The sequence below is a fragment of the Sus scrofa genome, chromosome 9 (assembly GCF_000003025.6).
Source record: "Sus scrofa isolate TJ Tabasco breed Duroc chromosome 9, Sscrofa11.1, whole genome shotgun sequence".
Classification (NCBI taxonomy): domain Eukaryota; kingdom Metazoa; phylum Chordata; class Mammalia; order Artiodactyla; family Suidae; genus Sus; species Sus scrofa.
Window position 1 is genome coordinate 57,533,844 of NC_010451.4, and position 19,244 is coordinate 57,553,087.

Sequence of the window (19,244 nt, forward strand, 5' to 3'; positions counted from 1 at the left end):
GAGGGGGAAAAGCTACCCAAAGGTATCTGTTCAGTTGCCTGTCTACAGGAGGCACTTAAAAACCCTTCCAAAAAGAAGGCTATCCATCCTGACACTAAGGATACAGGACAGAGCAGCAACGACTCCAGAATCTCCACATATAGCGATCTGGGGGCCCTACCTGTGGCTGGAAAACAAGAGGGAGAGAGGAGGCAGCAGAGGGAATGTCTTGAAGCCCAATTTACATAGCAAGCACACTGCGTTTACACAGATTCTATACATGTGGGGGTTAATCCACCCCAAGAAAACCTTTGGTGCCCTAATTCTGTCAGTGCTAGATGACAATGTATTTCCCACTTCGTCTCTACTCCTTCCCCGCTCCAGGACCAGAAAGGCTGGCTCCTCTGCAGGGCACGTGAGGAAGTCTCTGTCTCAAGACAGAGGGAAAGGTCAAAACTGAGGCACTGACATCTGGTTGACAGGAAAGAATCAAGTGATCGCCATCTGTGGCTGAAAGCAACAAGCCACTAAGATTCCCAGTATCACTGACAGTCTCTGTCTCAGTGAGGTGCACCTCTAGGCTTACCAAAAAGGCCCCGAGTAAAGGACAACTGGCTTACAGAGAGTACTGACAAAAAGTTCAACTTCAGATATCCATCTGATTCTACTGACTGTAGACTTTGGGTTCCTGAGTCAGAACTGTTCTCTAGCACTGAACCCTCAAGGGGATGCTCCGAGGGGCATCTTCTGGCAGCACATGCTACTCAGAGAAGCAAGGGCATCAGAACGGAAGGGAGAAGGGTAAAGGATGAAAGAAAGTGGGTTGGTTTCAAAGTCAGGAGCATGAAGGAGAGGGCAGATAAATTGCTCTCTGAATCACGGAGCAGGACAGCAAATGGTTTCATTACTATGACCACCAGGGTGAGGACCTGTAACTGCAAAATAAATGGTTCCCGCAAAAGTGAAAGGATACTGTTTAACCTGTAGTGCCACCTGGTGTCCAAAGGGAGAATTCCGGTTCTAACTCCCCCAAGGAGTAGTAGCCTGGTGGGCTTTCCAGAACATATTTAATGTTTGTCTGTCTTCTCTGCATGCACACACACTCAGAAACGTGCTGCCTGAAAAATATTCAGAATATGTCTAAAGGTTACCTTTTATCTTAAAGTAGAAATCATGTCCCTTTCCCTCTTGAAAAATGCTTCAATGCCTAGAACATTCCTTACCCTTAACCAGTCTAAATGAATCCTATCCTGCAAGGTCTAGCTTTAAACACTTTGCTCTCTAAACCTAATATTTACTATCAAGAATCGTATGAGCTTGTTTTTACTGTTTAGGGTCTAACCTGTGTCATCTGACCTCACACTGTTCAATATTTCTGATTCTTAAGGTTTATCTCTTCTCTTCGGCTGAAAGAACCTTAACAAAACGGTGCCACCCTAGGTCTGAAGAGCTAGCTCCCAACAAATACGTCAGTAAACACAGGCATCAAATCTTATGCAGACTCTTCGAACATGAGTTGTATAGAGGTCCCCATACCAAGAACTAAAGAAAGTTACTTTCCTAGAAAGTAAGGAGAGTCGGGAGTACCTGAGTTAAGGGCTAGTTCCTTGGTTCTGAGTTTCTGCTCTGGATATGACTTGGGGGGATTTTAAGTATGTGAGGAAGATGGCATGGAGTTCACAGATAGTTAATATGAAGGAAGAGACTCTGGCCTGGAGCATGCAGAAAAGGCCATCTGTCTTACAGGGTGTTCGCTATTAATAGATCCCAAAGCTAGCTCGCTATAAGACTACTCCAAAAAACCACTAAAATGTAAACATATTCTCTGCTCTACATCAGCTATGTCACTGCCCTAGCAAATAAGAGTCTCCCAGGAAGTGGAACGTGGAGCTCGTAACGATGGCGGAGAATCTACATTTACTGAGTGCCCCATGTGGCAGGCATGCATCAAGAGGCTTCGACCGTCTCACGAGCTAGGCACTGCTACTCCCACTTGGAGAGGCACTGAGGCAAAGGCAGGTTAAGTGGCTTGTTCTAAGTCACACAGATAGTAAGCCTCAAAACAGGGTTTGAATTCAGATCCGTCTGACTTTGCCACCTGTAATCTTACTTCCACACGTGGAAGAAAAGAGGTTGAGAAGGCAAAACAGCGGGAGATGCTTCCAGAGGGGCAAGCTTAGCAGGGGGCCTCACAGTGGGAGGCCCACGATGGCAGAAGGCACCATGTTCTTCTGGAAAGGAGAATGCTCCTGGAATGGGAGACGGCCCAAGGCCCGGCCATGGCTCTGGCAATGGCAGCTGTCCAACCAAAGAGCTGTGGGGGTGGCCTGTAAGGGAGATTCCATTACATTTGTGTTTCATGTCCCCAGCAGCACTGAGGGATCCCTGAGATTCTCACAAGTGACGAGGAAAGGGACCGATGCAATTGGAAGGGTGTGTGATGTTCACTCATTTGACAACTGCTTACTAAGAGCCTTCCATGTACACGGCTAAGTGCCTACAACAGAAAGGTAAGTAAGATATAGTCCCTGCCCTCACTATGCTTACTGTCTGAAACCGTCCTCAAAAACTGTCTTAGGGTCCTCTTTGTGTTACAGATAGGCAAGAGATACCAATAATTTGACCTGGAAAAAAGGTTTTAAATGTCATGGTATTCTGTTTTTTTCTTTTGGGCTGCACCTGCAGCATATGGAAGTTCCCAGGTAGGGGTCGAATCAGAGCTACAGCTGCTGGCCTCCTCCACAGCCCCAGCAACGCTGGATCTGAGCCACGTCTGCGACCTACACCACAGCTCAGTGGTAACACTGGATCCTTTAACCCACTGAGCAAGGCCAGGGTTCAAACCCATTATCTTCATGGATACTAGTCGGGTTTATTAGCACTGAGCCACAAGAACTCCTGTTTTTTTTCTTACCTGCTACCAACTCTGTTACCTTTGTTTGAGTGTATGAGAATGGAAGAGCATGCACCACACTCAGAAGTGCAAAAACACACATGCACAGGCACATAGCCAGGGAGCTACCGCCAACCTGTTACAGCCTCAAAGATGCATTCATGTAGAAGCTGTCCGTACATGACAGAGAAGGCAAGATGTCTTTATCCTAAGGTGGGTGCAGAATAAGAAACACCTAAGAAATAGAACAGCCAGGCCACTCATCTAGCTGGAGACTGTTGGGGCCCATCCTGGCCCAGTCTGTGGAAGTCAAGAGCTTCCTCTTTTCAAGGTCTAGTGGAAGAGTCATGGGACAAGTAGCATTCCTCTTCCTCAAGGAAAAATGATACAACATGAGCATGATACAATCTGCAGCGGAACACAGATTTCACTCCTTCAGATGAGCCTGGGTTGAGAATCAGAGGGGCAGGAGATAATTGGAGATAATTGGATAATTAGTTTGAGGTAATTTTGTATCTTGGGCTCTTGCAAAAGTATGCATTTTTCTACAGAAGCTGTGCATTGAAAGAGACCAGGTATAAGATACTATAAGGCACCAGAGCTGAACTGAAAGAAAATTTATGGAGCAAAGGAAAAAAGCCATAATCTGTGCTTCCTGAGAAACTCTGACTCTTAACTTGGATAATCTTTTTCTGATTGGGAATGGGATGTAGAATACAGATACCAAAACAGACTGTATAATTTCTAATCCAGGAGTGCCTTAAGAATAAAAAACAAATGGAAATGAATTTAGATGCTATCATCAAAAGCGTGTGCCTCTGAGGCCAGCTAGATGAAAAGAGAGATTAGATGGAACTAAGACCCCGGGACTTTCAGGTGAAGCCCATTCTAGTGGCACTGCTTTGCGAGGAAGGCCAGCAGTGGGGAGTCAGGATGGAGGGTAGAAAGGGCGTGGGCTTTGGGGCCAGGATGACGTCAGGGCACTCGTGGGGGTGGCATTCCCTACCTCTATGATTCTGGGAAGGTTATTTAACCTAAATATCACTTTCCTCACTTATAAAAACATATGTCTGTCTCATAGAATTGATCTGCACCTTAATGTATCAAGTATATAGCTGCTTACTTGGTACAGTTAGTAGTTAATAAATGTCAGTTCCCTTTCTGTTCCAATTGCTCATGCATCTTTTTGGTGGTGGGCCTGGAGCCTCCTGTAAGACACAACCAATGTCAGAGAGACCCTTTTATCTATCTGCTGCTTAGACGTGTCCACCGAGAGAGAGGCCCCTGAACGGATTCCACTCAGAGAACACCCACGATTCTGGAGTGACCTAAGAGAACAGCAGAAGGCAGAAGACTGCCAGCGCGGCACTCCTGAGTGGTCCCGCACTCTGTCCATAAACCTTCTCCTGACCTTTCTGGAGAGATGGTTTGTAGAGACCTCTTTTCTAAGAAAATGATTCTGTGGCCTGGCACCAGGTCCAGAGCTGGCTGTTTCATTTCTTCCTGGACCCAGGGCTTGCTCTACAACTTAAGCTCACACATTCTTTTTTCCTTCTCTCTACGTCCTGACTTCACGTACTTTTCTACTCTCCTTTGCCCACAGATCACAGAACTTTCTTTTTCCCAACTCTCTTGCCATGCTACTCCATTCCCGTGTGCCCTCCACACACACACACACACACACACACACACAAACTCACTCACTCACTCGCACTCACTCTTTGAGAAATCCTGACGCAGATGCCAGGAATGTGTCTGCTGCCCTTTTGACACAGAGTCTGATGCCATCCTCGGGGCCGTGGGGAGGGCAGAGCCACGGGACGTGGCATTCGTGTACTCTACTGCTAGCCTGGCTCATATTTTTATCGTGGCTTTGCTCTGGGCATCCAGGCAGGGAACCGGGCCAGCTGCTTCTCATTCCTTCACTCTACATCAGGACTCCATAATAGTCTTACCTCTTACCTTGGCTGGATCTTCCTGCCCCAAACCTTCTACCATCAATGGAGCACAGTACATCTATCCTCTTTCCCTTGACCCAGTCAAGGTCTGGGTACGTGTCCAAGTTCCTAAACCTGATTCTGATGCCTGCAGGGGTACTGTCAGTCTCTCCTGTTTTCGGACACGAGCGGTCTCATAAGCTGGACGCACGCCTTGGCTTAGACTGCTCCCCCCACTCCTCTCCCCGCCCTTTGACTCTAAGTCCAAGTAAGGAGTGCTCCTTGGACTCCTTGGATGTTCCCAGCAAAGAAGCTGACACATGAGGTCAGGCGCGCATGCGTGCAAAGCTTCCCTTTGACTTAACAATGCCTTTTTTGGGCATCTAACTTCTCTTTGGGCCCCCTTCCCCCACTCTCCACGCCATCAACAATCAACGCAGATTTATGTAGCCTGGCTCAGATCAGAACTCTTCCAACCTTGGCTTACAAGGAGGGGTCATGAGGTTGAATTTACTCTCGCTCTTTTTTTTCCCTTGCAGGCCAGAGATAGAGAGGGAGGGGGGCCGAGGGGGGAGGGAGAGAGATGGTGCATATCAAGAGGGAAGAAGTGAGACAGTGCACGCCCCCGTGTGGTCCCTGGCACCCCAGGCAGTTATGTGTATAGGTCATTTAAGGGAGCAAGGAGAACAGACAAAGCTGGAAGCAAGAGGAATTAACTTATCTTCTTGGATGATAACACTGGAGGATGGAAAATGCTGACATTTTAAAAAGGGGATGCCTCTAAATCTACAGGGCTGGACCATCCCCAATGCCCACTGTAGTGGGTTCAAGATAACCAGAGTAGTGGCAGTGGCTACCTGGGGCATCAGCACCAACTCTCCTTCCCTTTAAAGTGCAGAACTTAAGGCAAGAGAACCCAGGTGCTCTGCAAAGGGATACAGCTCAGCACCTGTGGTTTCCGAGAGAGAACAAACAGACTGCCTCCCGGGCAGCAGCCATGGGGACAGTCTCAGAAAGGCCAACCCTGACCGGCTGGGTCCAGCCCCACCTCTCTGGGGGTAGCTGACAGGTGGAGGGAGAGGCGCTGCAGCTTTGGGGAGAGATCACATTCCAGCTTCTTTGCTTACCGAAGCAAACAAAGCCAAAGAATGCGGCACTGCATGAACCTCTTTTTAAAAATAAAAAATGCAAGCTGTCCAGGGAGCAAGTAACATGGGCTGACTTCAGGATGCTGCAGGGCACTCTGAGTTTTGCGTGAGTGTGCATATATGGAAATGTAGTTTTCATTTTACACACTGACTGATAACTTTCCTCTTGGGGAATTTTACCGCTCTGGGTCAAAGATTTGGGGGGGCTGGCTTTCATCCTTTCAAATTGGGGCAAAAGTCTGATCCCAAGAGACCATCTCCACAGCTAACATCAGATAAACCTGGGTTCGAACTGTGTCTGTGGTACACTTCTTAGCTCTGTGACCCTGACTCAATGACCACAATTCTTGGTAAGTCTTAGTTTCCTCATCTTTGAAATGGGGATCCTAATACCCCTTTCATAGGGCTTTTGAAGGGATTAAATAATCGGCTTGTTGTGTTTAGCACAGGGTCTACACCAAGGAAACTCTCAACAAATACCTGCTGGATGATAAACCCTGAAGAGGATAAGATCATTGATGTCTACACCGTGAACCCTGAACCAAGCCCGATTGTTTCGTGGGAACCTCATACAAGGGCACTTGCTGGTATGAGAGTGTGGGCCACCACAGATCCTCTCAGCCTCTGGAGGGGCACTGGGACTCCTTCAGATAGCCACGACTCCTGGATGCTATCTTGGGAAGCTTCAAGAACAACGTGAACCCAGCACAAGGTATCTGAGAAGAGGGCCAAGTATATGGTTAAAAAGATGGGAAGGACGATTTAGAGAGGAAAATGAAAGGCCTTGCACAGGAAGGGATGAGGCTCCTCATTTCATTCTGGTTTGTAGAGGCTTAGGGCCGGGAGGATGGCAAGAGCTGTGTTCCTACTTCTGTTGCAGCTCATACAAAACAAAATGGACTTAAGGGTAAAGTTTTACTAGATATAAGTACCTTCTGACAGGAAGGGACAGGAGGCAACTCAACGAGTACAAAATATCATCACTGGGAAGGACCTATGATGAACAGGGGTAATGACCACAGGTACAGAGAGTTTTCCAAAAGGAACCAGCTACAACATTCTGTTCTTGCACAATACTCACTTTGGCTTCATTCGCATTCACTAAAAGCATTAAGAATTTTCCCCTTTAACAACAACAAAAAAAAGATGACACGCAATGAAAAAAAAAAAAAAAAAAAAAAACGTGAAAAGAGAAGAAAGTCAGGGGAAATTCAGCCATGAGCCCTCTCCCTGATTTTGTTTATGGCATGAGCTACATTCACCAGAGAGCTATCCATCCAGAGGTGTGGTTCCAGTGCCACCGTCAGGGTTTGGGGACAGAAAGTAGAGGAGCTTAGCCTGCTTCCAAGTTCTCCTCCTGAGGAAAGGCACCACTTGACTCCAGCAGCTCTCCGCACCGGTGTAACGAGGAGCAGCAGTAAACCTGGAAAACACTGCCGTACTCTGTCCGGAACCTGTGCTTGTCTGTGCTACGGGGGACCAGGTGCTCCTCTTCCTGCTCTCAGATGCAAAAAGGCTCTGGTTGTCCCTGTGGCCAATGAGTCCACTGGCACAAAGGCACTCTGAAAGGCCTCACGAAGCCGTAGGCGTGGAAGGCCCATTCTGTGCAGCTCAGAGAGGCAGGCTAACAGGAGAGGCGGAAACTGCCAGAGACTCAGCTGTGTGGGGCACCCTGAAGACATGAACTGGGGGGTGACTGAGGCACCACCCCTGAGGAATTTGAAGCACTTTCTATCCTTCTCTCCTTTTTCTGAAGCACAAATATGAAGACTGACCTGTGCTGGACATGTGCCGCTTATCTACCTACCTAGGGACAGACATCATTATTCCTCCTCTGCAGATGAGGAAACCAAAGCTCAGAGAGATTAAATAGAGAAGAGCAGCACTGTCTTGCAGTGGATAAGAACTTGGGCTTTGAAGTACCTGGCTTTGACTTCTCGCTCCACCGAGCCCTCACCCTGTGATCATGGGCAAAGCCCTCAGTTCTCACCACCCCCAAACTAATATATGCGAAAGTAGGGACCGCTGTCTGTTTTGTTCACATTGAACAGCCCTTAATATTTTTTCAATGAATAATGGAATAAGACCAAAACAATGCCCCAGTTGGAGAGGAGTATCTTAAGGTAAAGCAGAATGAATGACACAGTACAGCCGCACGGATGTCTACCGGGCAGGCAAGGAAACAGCTCACACTCAAGAGCATGATCTGTTTACTTCTTCACAGCCCATCCCCTCCTCTCTACAATCTCCTCCCTATCATGAGAGAATTTATAATTATCGCCTGCTGAGGTAATGAAACCTGGCTTGAGATTCTTGTAGCCTGCAACTCCCTTGGATTTAATTTTCCTGTTTTAAAGCCCTAAGAACCCTAGCTATGCAAAACACTTCTTCAGTGATCTTCCTCTAATTCCCCAAATACACTTCTCTCTCCTTTCTGGCCCAAGCTCTTTAATATTCTGAGTTACTCGAACTTCAGGTAACCTTCCCACCTTTGTTACATACATGACTCTCAATCCTTTCTGAATTTCTCCAGACTCATCTGTACTTTTTGGTTACTATGGAATAACTTCTTGTTTCTGAACCAATTTACCACGTAAATGATTTCAGAGGGCTAACCAACTATGATACACTAGCTCGTTTAGGATCACACCCCTCCCCAACCCTTTTCTGCTTTTTATAGCCGTGCTCGCTGCATTTGGAAGCTCCCAGGCTAGGCGTCGAATCAGAGCTACAGCTGCCGGCCTACACCACAGCCACAGCAACGCTGGATCCTTAACCCACTGAGGGAGGTCTGGGATCGAACCCATGTCCTCATGGATCCTAGTCGGGTTCACTAACCGCTGGGCCATGAAGGGAACTCCCAGGATCTTCCCACTTTTTGAAAGCACTTGCAAGATTGGCAAAGAGAAGCCTAATGGTGGGAGAGAAATGAAAACTCCACAGGATCGTTTGCAAGTGACTGAAAAAAACATACGAAGACTCTACTTTTTCTAGTTTTGAGTATAAAGGTATTGAAAAGGGAAATGTTTATTCTTTCATCCAATATTTAATAAGCATCTTCTATGTCCCAGGCCCCATGTAAGCTCCTGGGGACATAAGCTAGTTCTGGCCCTTAAATAATCGCAAGTCCAGGGCGAGGTTTCTGGACCTCTGCGCTGATGCTCAGGGTAGGGTAATTCAGTGTCGTTCGGGGTGGGAAGGATGCTGTCCTGTCACTCAGGATGCTCAGCAGCATCCCTGCCCTCCAGCCAGGGTGAAATAGCTTCTTGCCTCCCTTCTCAGTTATGACACCAAAAATCTCTCCAGGTATCACCCAATACCTTGGGAAAACTGCCCTCCAGGTTGAGAACCACTAGTCTGGGGGAAAGCAGACCATTTCTCATACACTGTGATACGTATTATTATCAAAACTTTGAGAGTAGAGAAGAAGCCTCTTACTTCTGGACGAAAACGGGAGATGATGCCATAGAATATACGACACTGAAAGTTCATTTTTGAAAAATATTCAGCAGTGGGCCAAGCAGACAAGAGGAGGGAAAGTCTGGGTCACAGAGAGGGAGCAGGGGAGGAATAGGTTGAGAAGACACTGTGGCAGAGACAAGAGGATGAACAAAGGCCTGAAGGAAGAGAGGGCACAGTGCTCACAGTGCTCTCAGGAAGAGAGGGCCTGAGAACTGCCAATAAAGCTGGGACCAGATCATGCCAAATGAGAAAGGAGATGGAATTTTAATCTAATAAGTGAGTACATATTTTAAATACAGTGGAGCCCTTTTTCAAACAAAACCCTATCTAGATCCCTGATCTACTAACCTGATCGAAAGGGAATCGCTTTACTGCATTCAAGGTCTACTCCGTTTTCCCCTGGCTTCTAAGGTGGCTTCTGAAGCACCTCTGTGGACCCCTACAACTCTGGGAAACATATCACATAAATCCCTGCTATAGGCAAGAGGGCTCCCCTGAAGGGTATTAAATGCAGGATCTATGTTCATATGTGCTTCTCAGAAAAAGTAGTTTTGAAGCAGAGCTGAGCACGGAGGAGGGAGACTAGAGGCACAGGGAAGAGTCAGCATTGTTCTACATGGGCTTCACTTGGAGACCAGGCTTCAGGCTCCAATGCGGGAAAAAGCACACTGGCTTTGGAGTTGTGCCCATCCAGCTTCAAATTCCACACAAGTCACTGACTATGACCTTGGGTAGGTGAGCTGACCTTGCCAAGCTCTACTTTCTTATTCTGTGCAATGGGGCTACCTAACTCACTTGGTTGCTCTAAGGAAAGGCATGTGAACAGAGTCAGGTGCTGGCATGTGATAAGCATTCAGCAACTATAAATGTGCAACCTCTTCTTTCCCTTAGTTTCTTAATGAAAGCACATTAAGCCTTCCTGGTGCTGTGTAACTTTACGTGTGGGAGGGGAGACTTAACTGCTTGTCATTACTGGATCTCCTCCTTGTTGCAAAATAGATACATCATTCTTTTTTTTAAGATAAGTTTTTATTTTTGGAGTGACCTATCAGCACGGGCCACCTGCTGACAGAAGAGTTCAGGATTTGGCTGCTTCTTACTTTGGGATCTGCCAGGATGTCTCATACGAGAGGTCAAAGCAAGAGCGGCCAAAGCTCAAGCACTACGTGTGTCTGTCTGGTTCAGAGACAGTGAATCTGGCTTCTTCAGACTAGCAGAGCTTGCATCAGGTTCACGGTTAGGAAGTCAACAGCTAAACACTCCATCTAGGTAAAAAAATCTTTCGGCAGATTCAAATGGCGCTGGGATCACTAAGCCTGAATTATAAAATCCGAGATTCAAATCTAAGTATCCCTCTGTTCCTTACCATCCTGTGTCAGTAAGTCCTTCTTCAGTGGTGAATACATACATCCCGCTGGAGAAAACACCCTTTATCTTGAGAGCACTGGTCTGTTTTCTCCTTGGCTTTCTCATTGTTTATCATCACAGTGACTACATACTGTTGGCTAAGAGACACATGGGGTTAATACTGGGTGGAGAGTTGGTCCTGGAGTAGGAAGAGTTGGGCTGAGGTGTTCTGAGATCACAGGCAGTGCCTGAACTCAGTGGAAGATGCTAGAAGTCTTGCGGACCATTCAAACCTCAGACAACAAGTGATTAACAGGGGCTCTCCGCCAGCCCCAGGCACGCTTCATCCCTGTACTCCTGTAACAGAGGTTCCAGCTTCTATTACAGCCACATGTGTCCTGGACTCTACCCTTTTCCCTTCTAGCGGAAAATGAGGCATCACATCCAACCCCAGGCCAACCTGAGGCTCTAAGGTGAAGGTGAATGCAGCAGACATACCTCTGAATTAGGGTCCCGAAGATAAGATGAAGAACTTTTTGCACGTTTTCTGTACACAGCCATCTCCACTGTTCCATCAGCAGCAAGAGAAGCAGGTCCAGGGCTGTGTTAGCCAACGCTGTCTCTGCTCCTGGGGAATGAAAAGACATCAAGATAACTCAGAAGAGACCCACACTTGAGAAACACATTTCAATGCACTGGGTTTTCTCCATCTTTATATCAATCATCGTATATTTTTGTAATACTTTGTATTCAAGTCAAGAGACGTTTTACTTCCTTTCTACCAAGTTCAGGGATAGGCTCTGAGTTTCATTACAAGTCTTTCATTCGTGTTACTTAGTCACTTAGTAAATATTTCTTTATCCTTAAGAAGATTCTGCATATAATTATTTTGCCTACCTAGCTTCTGTTTCTTTTGTATTTCCCCCAGGAAGCTGAATACATTTTGTTCCATGTAAGTGCTCACAACTGGTGACTAACTGGAACTGGCAAGGCCCAGGCTCTTCCATCCTTATATTCCACTCGCCTCCACAAAGCCATCAAGGAAATGTTGTGGCAGCAGATTTGGGATTCATTCTCCTGTAAAAAAGTTGCTTTGAAAGCATCTCCATTACACAGAGCTGATGGGTTAGGATCCAGGAGACTTCAGTTTGATTATGAGATAACATGTGGTTCTAGGAAGAACACTACACCTTTGGTAAAATGCCACGCCAATTACTCACTTCTTTCCTCTTGCAAAGACTGGAAGGGCCGCAAATAAACTCATACTCACACGAAGCTGAGCTCTCTTACACAGATGTATTTTATGGATGGAAGCATCTGTTCTCTAGCCCTGTTCGTGGGGTCTCATGTCGCCTGTGATTTGCTCCCCAAGAGAATGCTCAGAAAAACATCATGTTCCTGAATAAATCTCAGCTTTCTGGTGCTGCAGCTGTGATTACTATTATAATTAATCATCAACAATACTTTTATTAGTCTAGGAGCGATGGGTATTCTCCGGGCTAGCGATTTCAAATTTGGATAAAACTGATAGAACTAAATCCTACTTTCTTCTTAGTCCTGTCCAAGATATATTTTCTTTTTTCTGCACTGTATTTCTAGAGGGCTTGGGAGCTGATGTGTCTGCTTTCTAGTCATTTGCTCAAAAGGGGATATTCAGTTCCTTGGGAAATAGCGCCATCCTGAGTCTTAGTCACTCTCCTCAGGTAGAGCATTTACCTAGAGCTGCCATCATGTGGTGACAATTGGTCATAGCAGTAAGAAAAAAGTAAAAACAAACAAGGCACCAAGTCCTCTTGAGGACTCTGGTAAATTAGTTATCATACGAGTATTTTGAGTCTCTCAGGGCTAGAAGAAGGGCTCGTGCATAAATACTTCTTTAGGGAAGTTCCCACTGCGGCTCAGCAGTAACAAGCCCATGAGGATGTGGGTTTGATCCCTGGTTTCATCAGTAGGTTACAGATTCAGCATTGCTGTGAGCTATGGTGTAGGTCACAGACGGGGCATGGATTCTGAGTTGCTGTGGCTGTGGTGTAGGCTGGCAGCCGTAGCTCCAATTTGACCCCTAGCCTGGCAACTTCCATAATCTGCAGGTGCAGCCCTAAAAAGGGGGAAAAAAATCCCTTAGAGATGGAACATTCAGAATTTAGAGTTGATTTTGGCTAGAATTATTTTAGCCATGCCATCTTATTTATACTTATAGTTCTCGGAGACTTTTGCTGTTATAACACTTCATTTACTTAACCAGTGAAATCCATGTGAAGAGTTGGGGTTGTAAACTCCGTTTTTCACATAATTAAGCCGGATCCACAAAGCAGAAGTCAGGTGACTGTGGGCACTTGAGAAACAATGGTGAAATCAGTCTCTTTTTCCCCCTTCTGAACCTACACTCTTGGGATCTTTTGTTTTCAGTAGGCGCCTTGGTCTTGGGAGACTTGAAAACCCCTCTTCTTTTAAGCTCTAGCACAGCAAGCATACCAGCAGCCAGGGCTCCCAGTCTCTCCCTGCACTCCTGGGAAGTAAACCGCCCTGCCTCTAATGCTTATGAGAGAGGGGCGCTCACCTCTTCTCCCTCTCGGCCCTGTGTGGGGTAACCATGTGGTGTCATTCGCTGTGGCAGGAGGAACAGATCCAGGGCAAAGATAAACTCCATTCTGTACATGCTGTGTTTCAGCTGGCCTACAGTATATCTAAGTGGAGGTTTCCAGGAGGCAACTGGAAATACACATTCAATGTTTAGGCATCACTAGCACATGTGTGAGGGTTGAAGCCAACAGTACAGATGAGATCACCCAGGAGCAGAGCACAGAGTAAGAACCGAGAGCCAAAAGCAAAGCTCTGGAAGGCTGAGGAGCCAGAAAAAAGGGACTGAGGAGGGACCTCAGAGAGGCAGAAAGAAAACAGGAAATTGGTACCATAGACACCCAGGGAAGAAAGTTTCTAAGTAAAGGGAACACTCCACAGATATGCCAAAAACTAATGTAACGGTGACACTGTATGGATGTTATCTCGCTGGACTGGCACTCCCTGTTCCATGCCCTGCTCCTCAGCGCTTGGACCACACTGCACTCCTCTCTGCATCCCAGCACTTGGCACAGGACCGCAGATATTAGCATTTAACGCATGGCTTGCTGAGCTGGATAGAAGGGAAACTGAAGCGACAAATCCCAACTGTCATAAGTCCCAGGTGGACTAAACCCTGGCTCCCTGTCACTTACCTGCGTCATTGTTGCTGAGGTCTTGGGCTGGTACAGCTGCCTCTGCCTCGAAACCATCCACACATTCCTTGGAGATTTGTTCAGAATCTTTTCCTGGGGCTTCTGCTGGCTGCATTTCTAGTAACTTTGTCTGTTTTTCAATAAAGGATTCCATCCCAGACATGGAGAGAACCTCTGACTCCTGAAGAAAGAGTCAGTGGCATGTCATACGAAGAATGCAGAAAGCAGGAGGGCTACGGTGGTACATGGGGGTCTCTGTTTCTTCCTATGGAAGTGTTAGGAGTAGAGGGCCCAACTGATTCTGTGCCCATCTGAGGAAAGGGTTTTTTTTAACTTAAACTGCAAGGAAAACAATGCCTTTGCAGTCTCGCTTGCCACAAAAACCTTGGGTTTTCTTCCAGAAGCTGGCTTTCTCATTCTGTCATCCATTTTCCAAAACCCACGACCCTTGAGACACCAACCTGCCAACCCAGAACTAGCAGGAACCCAAACCACTAGGAGAACACACTCCTAGAGGAAAAATCACAGATCTAGATGGTGGCTAAGTCCTTTAGCAAGGCACCTAAGTCCTCCTGATTTTAGACAATGTCTATAATTGTAGGATCAACACTCTAGCTATTAATTCCGAGAATTCTCTATGGACTACTTACCACACTGCCTTCCTGGAGACAATAGAGAATTTTCTCGTGTGCCTCAGCTATGTTCAGTGCTGGAGCAATTTTACTGGATGAGAACCTCAGTCTGGACCTAGTAGAGAAACAAAGAGCAGAAAGAGGAGCGAATTCATAGTCTTGATCTATATCCAAAGGGCTGATAAGTATTAATACCTCAAGACAAGAATATCCATACTTATTCTTGGGGGCTTACTGTGGTCAGAGTTGCCAGGAGAGACCTGGCCCTGAAACCTCCCAAACAATATATATTCTGGCAAATTCTTAATATACAGTGCAACTCCTGCACTAGGCTATACCTACAAGGCATTGGTGAAAGGGCTTTCATGAATGCAAAATAAGGACCAGTCTGTCACGACTGTGCTCCCGCAGGCTAGAAGACTGGCCGGCACCGACTACCCACTCATCAAAATTTTGTCGAAGGTTAAAAAGATAAATGGCACAGACAAAAGCTGTCATTCACGCCTTTTTATACATCCACTTATTTCCCTTATGTTCCAAACAAAACTAGGGAAGGAACCATAGGTGTTAACCTTAATTCAAGAAACAGTTTCCGGGAGTTCCCGTCGTGGCGCAGTGGTTAACGAATCCGACTAGGAACCATGAGGTTGTGGGTTCGGTCCCTGCCCTTGCTCAGTGGGTTAATGATCCAGCGTTGCCGTGAGCTGTGGTGTAGGTTGCAGACGCGGCTTGGATCCCGCGTTGCTGTGGCTCTGGCGTAGGCCGGTGGCTACAGCTCCGATTGGACCCCTAGCCTGGGAACCTCCATATGCCGCAGGAGCGGCCCAAGAAATAGCAAAAAGACAAAAAAAAAAAGAAAAAAAGAAACAGTTTCCTTTTTTTTTTTGTCTTTTCTAGGGCCGCTTCCTGTGGCATATGGAGGTTCCCAGGCTAGGGGTCTAATCCGAGCTGTAGACGCTGGCCTACACCAGGGCCACAGCAACGCGGGATCTGAGCCTCATCTGTGACCCACACCACAGCTCATGGCTACGCCGGATCCTTAACCCACTGAGCAAGGCCAGGGATCGAACCCACAACCTCATGGTTCCTAGTTGGATTTGTTAACCACTGTGCCACGATGGGAACTCCAGAAACAGGGTTCTGAAGCAGGGCAACAGGGTTGTGGTGCAGCGGAAACGAGTCTGACTAGTACCCACGAGGATGTGGGTCTGATCCCCGGCCTTGCTCATCAGGTTAAGGAAGAAGACACGGCTCGAATCCCGAGTTGCTGTGGCTGTGGTGTAGGCCGGCAGCTGTAGCTCCGATTCGACCCCTAGCCTGGGGACTTCCATGTGCCATGGGTGCAGCCCTAAAAAGCTTTAAAAAAGAAAGAAAGAAAGAAACAGGGTAATTATAAGCACAGGCATCACGGTTACCCTTCAAAATATGGGCCCGGGGGAGGGGAAAAAAAAAAAAGCTAAAAACTGTGTTACTGCCGGTCCATGAAACATGAACACAGAGACAAAGAGAGATAGTCAGACAGACACACACACATACTCTCCCCCTCCCTTCCTCCCCCTACGCCCACACCCTCTGTCTCTCTTCATAACGGCCCAGGGACAGCGATGAAGTGTCCAGGGCGGAAATGTGGTGGCCCTCCTTTCCACATGCTGCTTTGAGTGCTGCCAGATAACACTGCGACCCCAGCGCAGGAGAGGCCAGCAGCAATAACCGGTTACTAAAATCGGCCCTGCAGGTGTCCATTCTAGCCCTTTCCTGTTTATTGCCAGTACATGCAACTTCTGAGCCAAGATTTCCAAAAATGACGGCAAACAGAGATAGGTCATAAATAAGGCTTGATTCTTAAAAGGAAAGAAACAGTTCAGTTCTTCAGGGAAATAGAAAAGGAGAATATCCATATCTAGAGTTTTCCCTCTAGTTAAAAACCCCTGGCCAGTTTGGGCCCTGGGTTCCCATGGCAAGACCAACATTCAACAAGGCTGCCTACCCAGGCGCTCAGGCTTCCTGCGATGCCACACTGGGCACATGGACCTGTAAAAGCTGGTACCTACAACCCATCGCCTCTCTTCTAGGGCCTAAGAGTGGGGATGGGCTTTGGCTGAACATTGGGGGCCAAGCTGAGAACTGAGAAGGGTCTCTCACTTGCTAGCCTTCTTGCCTTCTGCCTGGGGCTTGCTTTCTGTCTCGGCCTCGCTCAGCTCCTCGGTGGGGCTCTGGGGCTCGGAGCGAGGAAATGCTGTCTTCAAGGTGTCCACGATAGCGCTCACCACCATCTGCAGGGGTCAGAGACGCAGGGTCAGACAGGAACCACCAAGGAGCAGCTGTCTTGAGGTGCTTTCCTCACCCAGGACGAGCAGACGGCTGGCCTATCCAGCACAACCTCATCTATCAGCACAGTCAGATACCAGCCAAATGACTCAGTGGCGACTCTCTCTCCTTTTCACCAGCGGATGACTCAGTGGCAGCTCTGTCCCCTTTTCTTTAAGGCCAGGAAAATCTTCCTCACTGAAGTAAGACAAACAATGCCGTGGGAAAAGAAGCCGGAACAACGAGATAAAATAAAAATCTGGGAGGTTTCCAGGCTGGGGAGTACTTCCATTTTCAGTGTCTTTCTTCTCGAACAAAAGAATGATTTTTAGTTTCCAAATTAACAAAACTTTCAACAAGATGTGACTAAATGGAAGTAATACAGGTAGGAATATTCAAAGAAAAGAGTGAAGAAGATGATCAAAATAAGAAATATAGTCTAGAAGCCTATAGAATATAAAAAGGCTCAAAGCAATTCACAGAGTAAAAAGGCTGGTTTTTCCAAGGAACTCAAATGATTTCTCTTCTTTACACAGAGACAAACAACAATCACTTAGGTTAAAGAATCTGGAGTTGATATAAACTTCTCTATTCATAACGATGAAATAAAACAATCTTCACTGAAGAGTAATAATTACCTCTGTTTCTCAGAATGGGAAAACGACACAGAGATATTTGCTAAAAAGAAAAATGAACAAATGAAACCCCCAAATAGCAAAGAAACAGAAGGAAACATTTACTCTTCCCTGGGTGCCACCTGCTAATTAACACTGCTGGCTCAGAGCAGCATGCCCGCCTCACCTCACCCTGAGTGAGGCCTCTACAAGGAGCAGTCAGGCCAGCCAAGACAAGGCAGAAATGGTCCAGGAAGACTGCTGTGAGGACCCAGGGACAGCGAGCCAGGGAAGAACACAGAGAACAGCGGGAAGGTGGGCACTGTAGCTTAGAAAATGCATCTTACCCTCTGGGCTCACAGAATTGTAATGAGGATACGGAGGGCCCGTATCTGTCTTATTCACTCTGGTATTGCGAGCGACAAGTACGGGACATGCTTAAAGCACGCATGCGGGAGGTAGATGTTAAAAAACAATCGATGAAGGAGCACATCTGCATGGATGAACACATCTGCATGGAATGCTGGGGGCTTTACCTCACCTAGCTCTTTTCGGTTTGCAGTTGTTTTTCCTCCTAGTGAATGTTTCCTAATTCTCATGAAATTCCACTTTTTCATTTTGTCTCCTGAAGTCTAGATGAGAAGAGGGAGACCCCTCTTCTGCCCAAGAGTCGGTGTTTTCTAACCTTAGAAAACATGTGCCATTTGGGATCAGTGTAAACCTCAGACTTCTGCCCCAGAGATGCTGAAGTCTCCTCCCACCTCAGGTGGTTCTAAGAGGCCCTCCTGAAGAAGGTACGACTCTCTCACACTCGGTCCTCCAGTGGAGAATCCCTACACCGACCGAAAGCCATCTCAGTTTCATGTCTTAGGACTCTTTTCCTGAGTGACTGACACTGGGAATCACCCTGGCCTCCAGAAGCGACCTTCCTGCCCTTCCATCTGTGGAGATAATACAGATCCACCCCTCTATCCCTCCCCTGGAGGAACAGTCTCAGGACACCCCCAGGAGCCATGTGTGCACTTACTGTGGCAGGAGTACTGTATCCTTGTAGCTGCTCCCTGTCACTCGGCAAACTGATGATGTAACCAACATGTGGTTACAGAAAACTCCAGTCCGTGTCCTATGTACTCCTCCATGCTGCCTCCCCCACCTGCCACCTCCCTTACTTTTCAGACACTTCCCCTGAGAAACTACGGTGGAGCACAGTGGCCCTGCTCGTACCTTGTCTATCCTGGAGACCACGAATGGCTTCTTGACAAAGGCGATACGAGCATCTGTGTTCAGGGCAAGGAACTCCTGTACCTCCTCGCTGTTAGCGATTTCAGGAATGGCACAGAGTTGCTACAAAAGACACGAGAAGGACTTCAAAGAGACATTCCGGTGCCTAGATCGCGCCCCCTTGGGTTGGGTGTCTGGTGGTTAGAATGAGAGCAGAGAGGGCTGACCTTCAGGAATGATTCCAAGAGGCTCTTGCGGGCTTCCACTCTGTCACTATCCATGTTTCCGAACGGAAGATCCGGAAAGAGCTTTTTAGGACCCTTCACATCTTGAAAACAAAGACACCAAAACCCAATTCATTCACTGGATGTGCACTAAGAGCTATTCCACATGCAACGCATCACATACGTAAAGAAAACAGAACTGCCGAATACACGTCCCCAGGGATTTCTTTTCCTCGCTTGTGAGCTACAGCCAAGAGGCAGCTGA

At 47.1% G+C, this 19,244-nt stretch overlaps 1 protein-coding gene across 15 annotated transcripts in view; it reads right to left on the reverse strand.

Moving 5' to 3' along the window:
- SNX19 (sorting nexin 19) overlaps positions 1-19,244 on the reverse strand; it is a 49,176-nt gene that overhangs the window by 24,658 nt on the left and 5,274 nt on the right. For 7 of the 15 annotated variants that reach the window (XR_305478.3, XR_002335748.1, XM_003130084.4 and 4 more), the window contains 6 exons: positions 18,983-19,083; positions 18,759-18,878; positions 16,756-16,886; positions 14,632-14,728; positions 13,982-14,162; positions 11,265-11,394 (listed from right to left, as the gene is read on the reverse strand). Coding sequence is in view for 6 of the 15 variants with exons in the window: in XM_003130084.4 (XP_003130132.1) it covers positions 11,265-11,394; positions 13,982-14,162; positions 14,632-14,728; positions 16,756-16,886; positions 18,759-18,878; positions 18,983-19,083 (760 nt within the window). In the remaining 9 variants the exon portion in view is untranslated. Of the gene's footprint in view, positions 1-960; positions 1,098-3,995; positions 4,081-4,827; positions 10,925-11,264; positions 11,395-11,700; positions 11,844-13,981; positions 14,163-14,631; positions 14,729-16,755; positions 16,887-18,758; positions 18,879-18,982; positions 19,084-19,244 lie in introns of those variants that run through there. The other 8 variants (XR_002335751.1, XR_002335752.1, XR_002335750.1 and 5 more) reach the window with 8 other exon arrangements.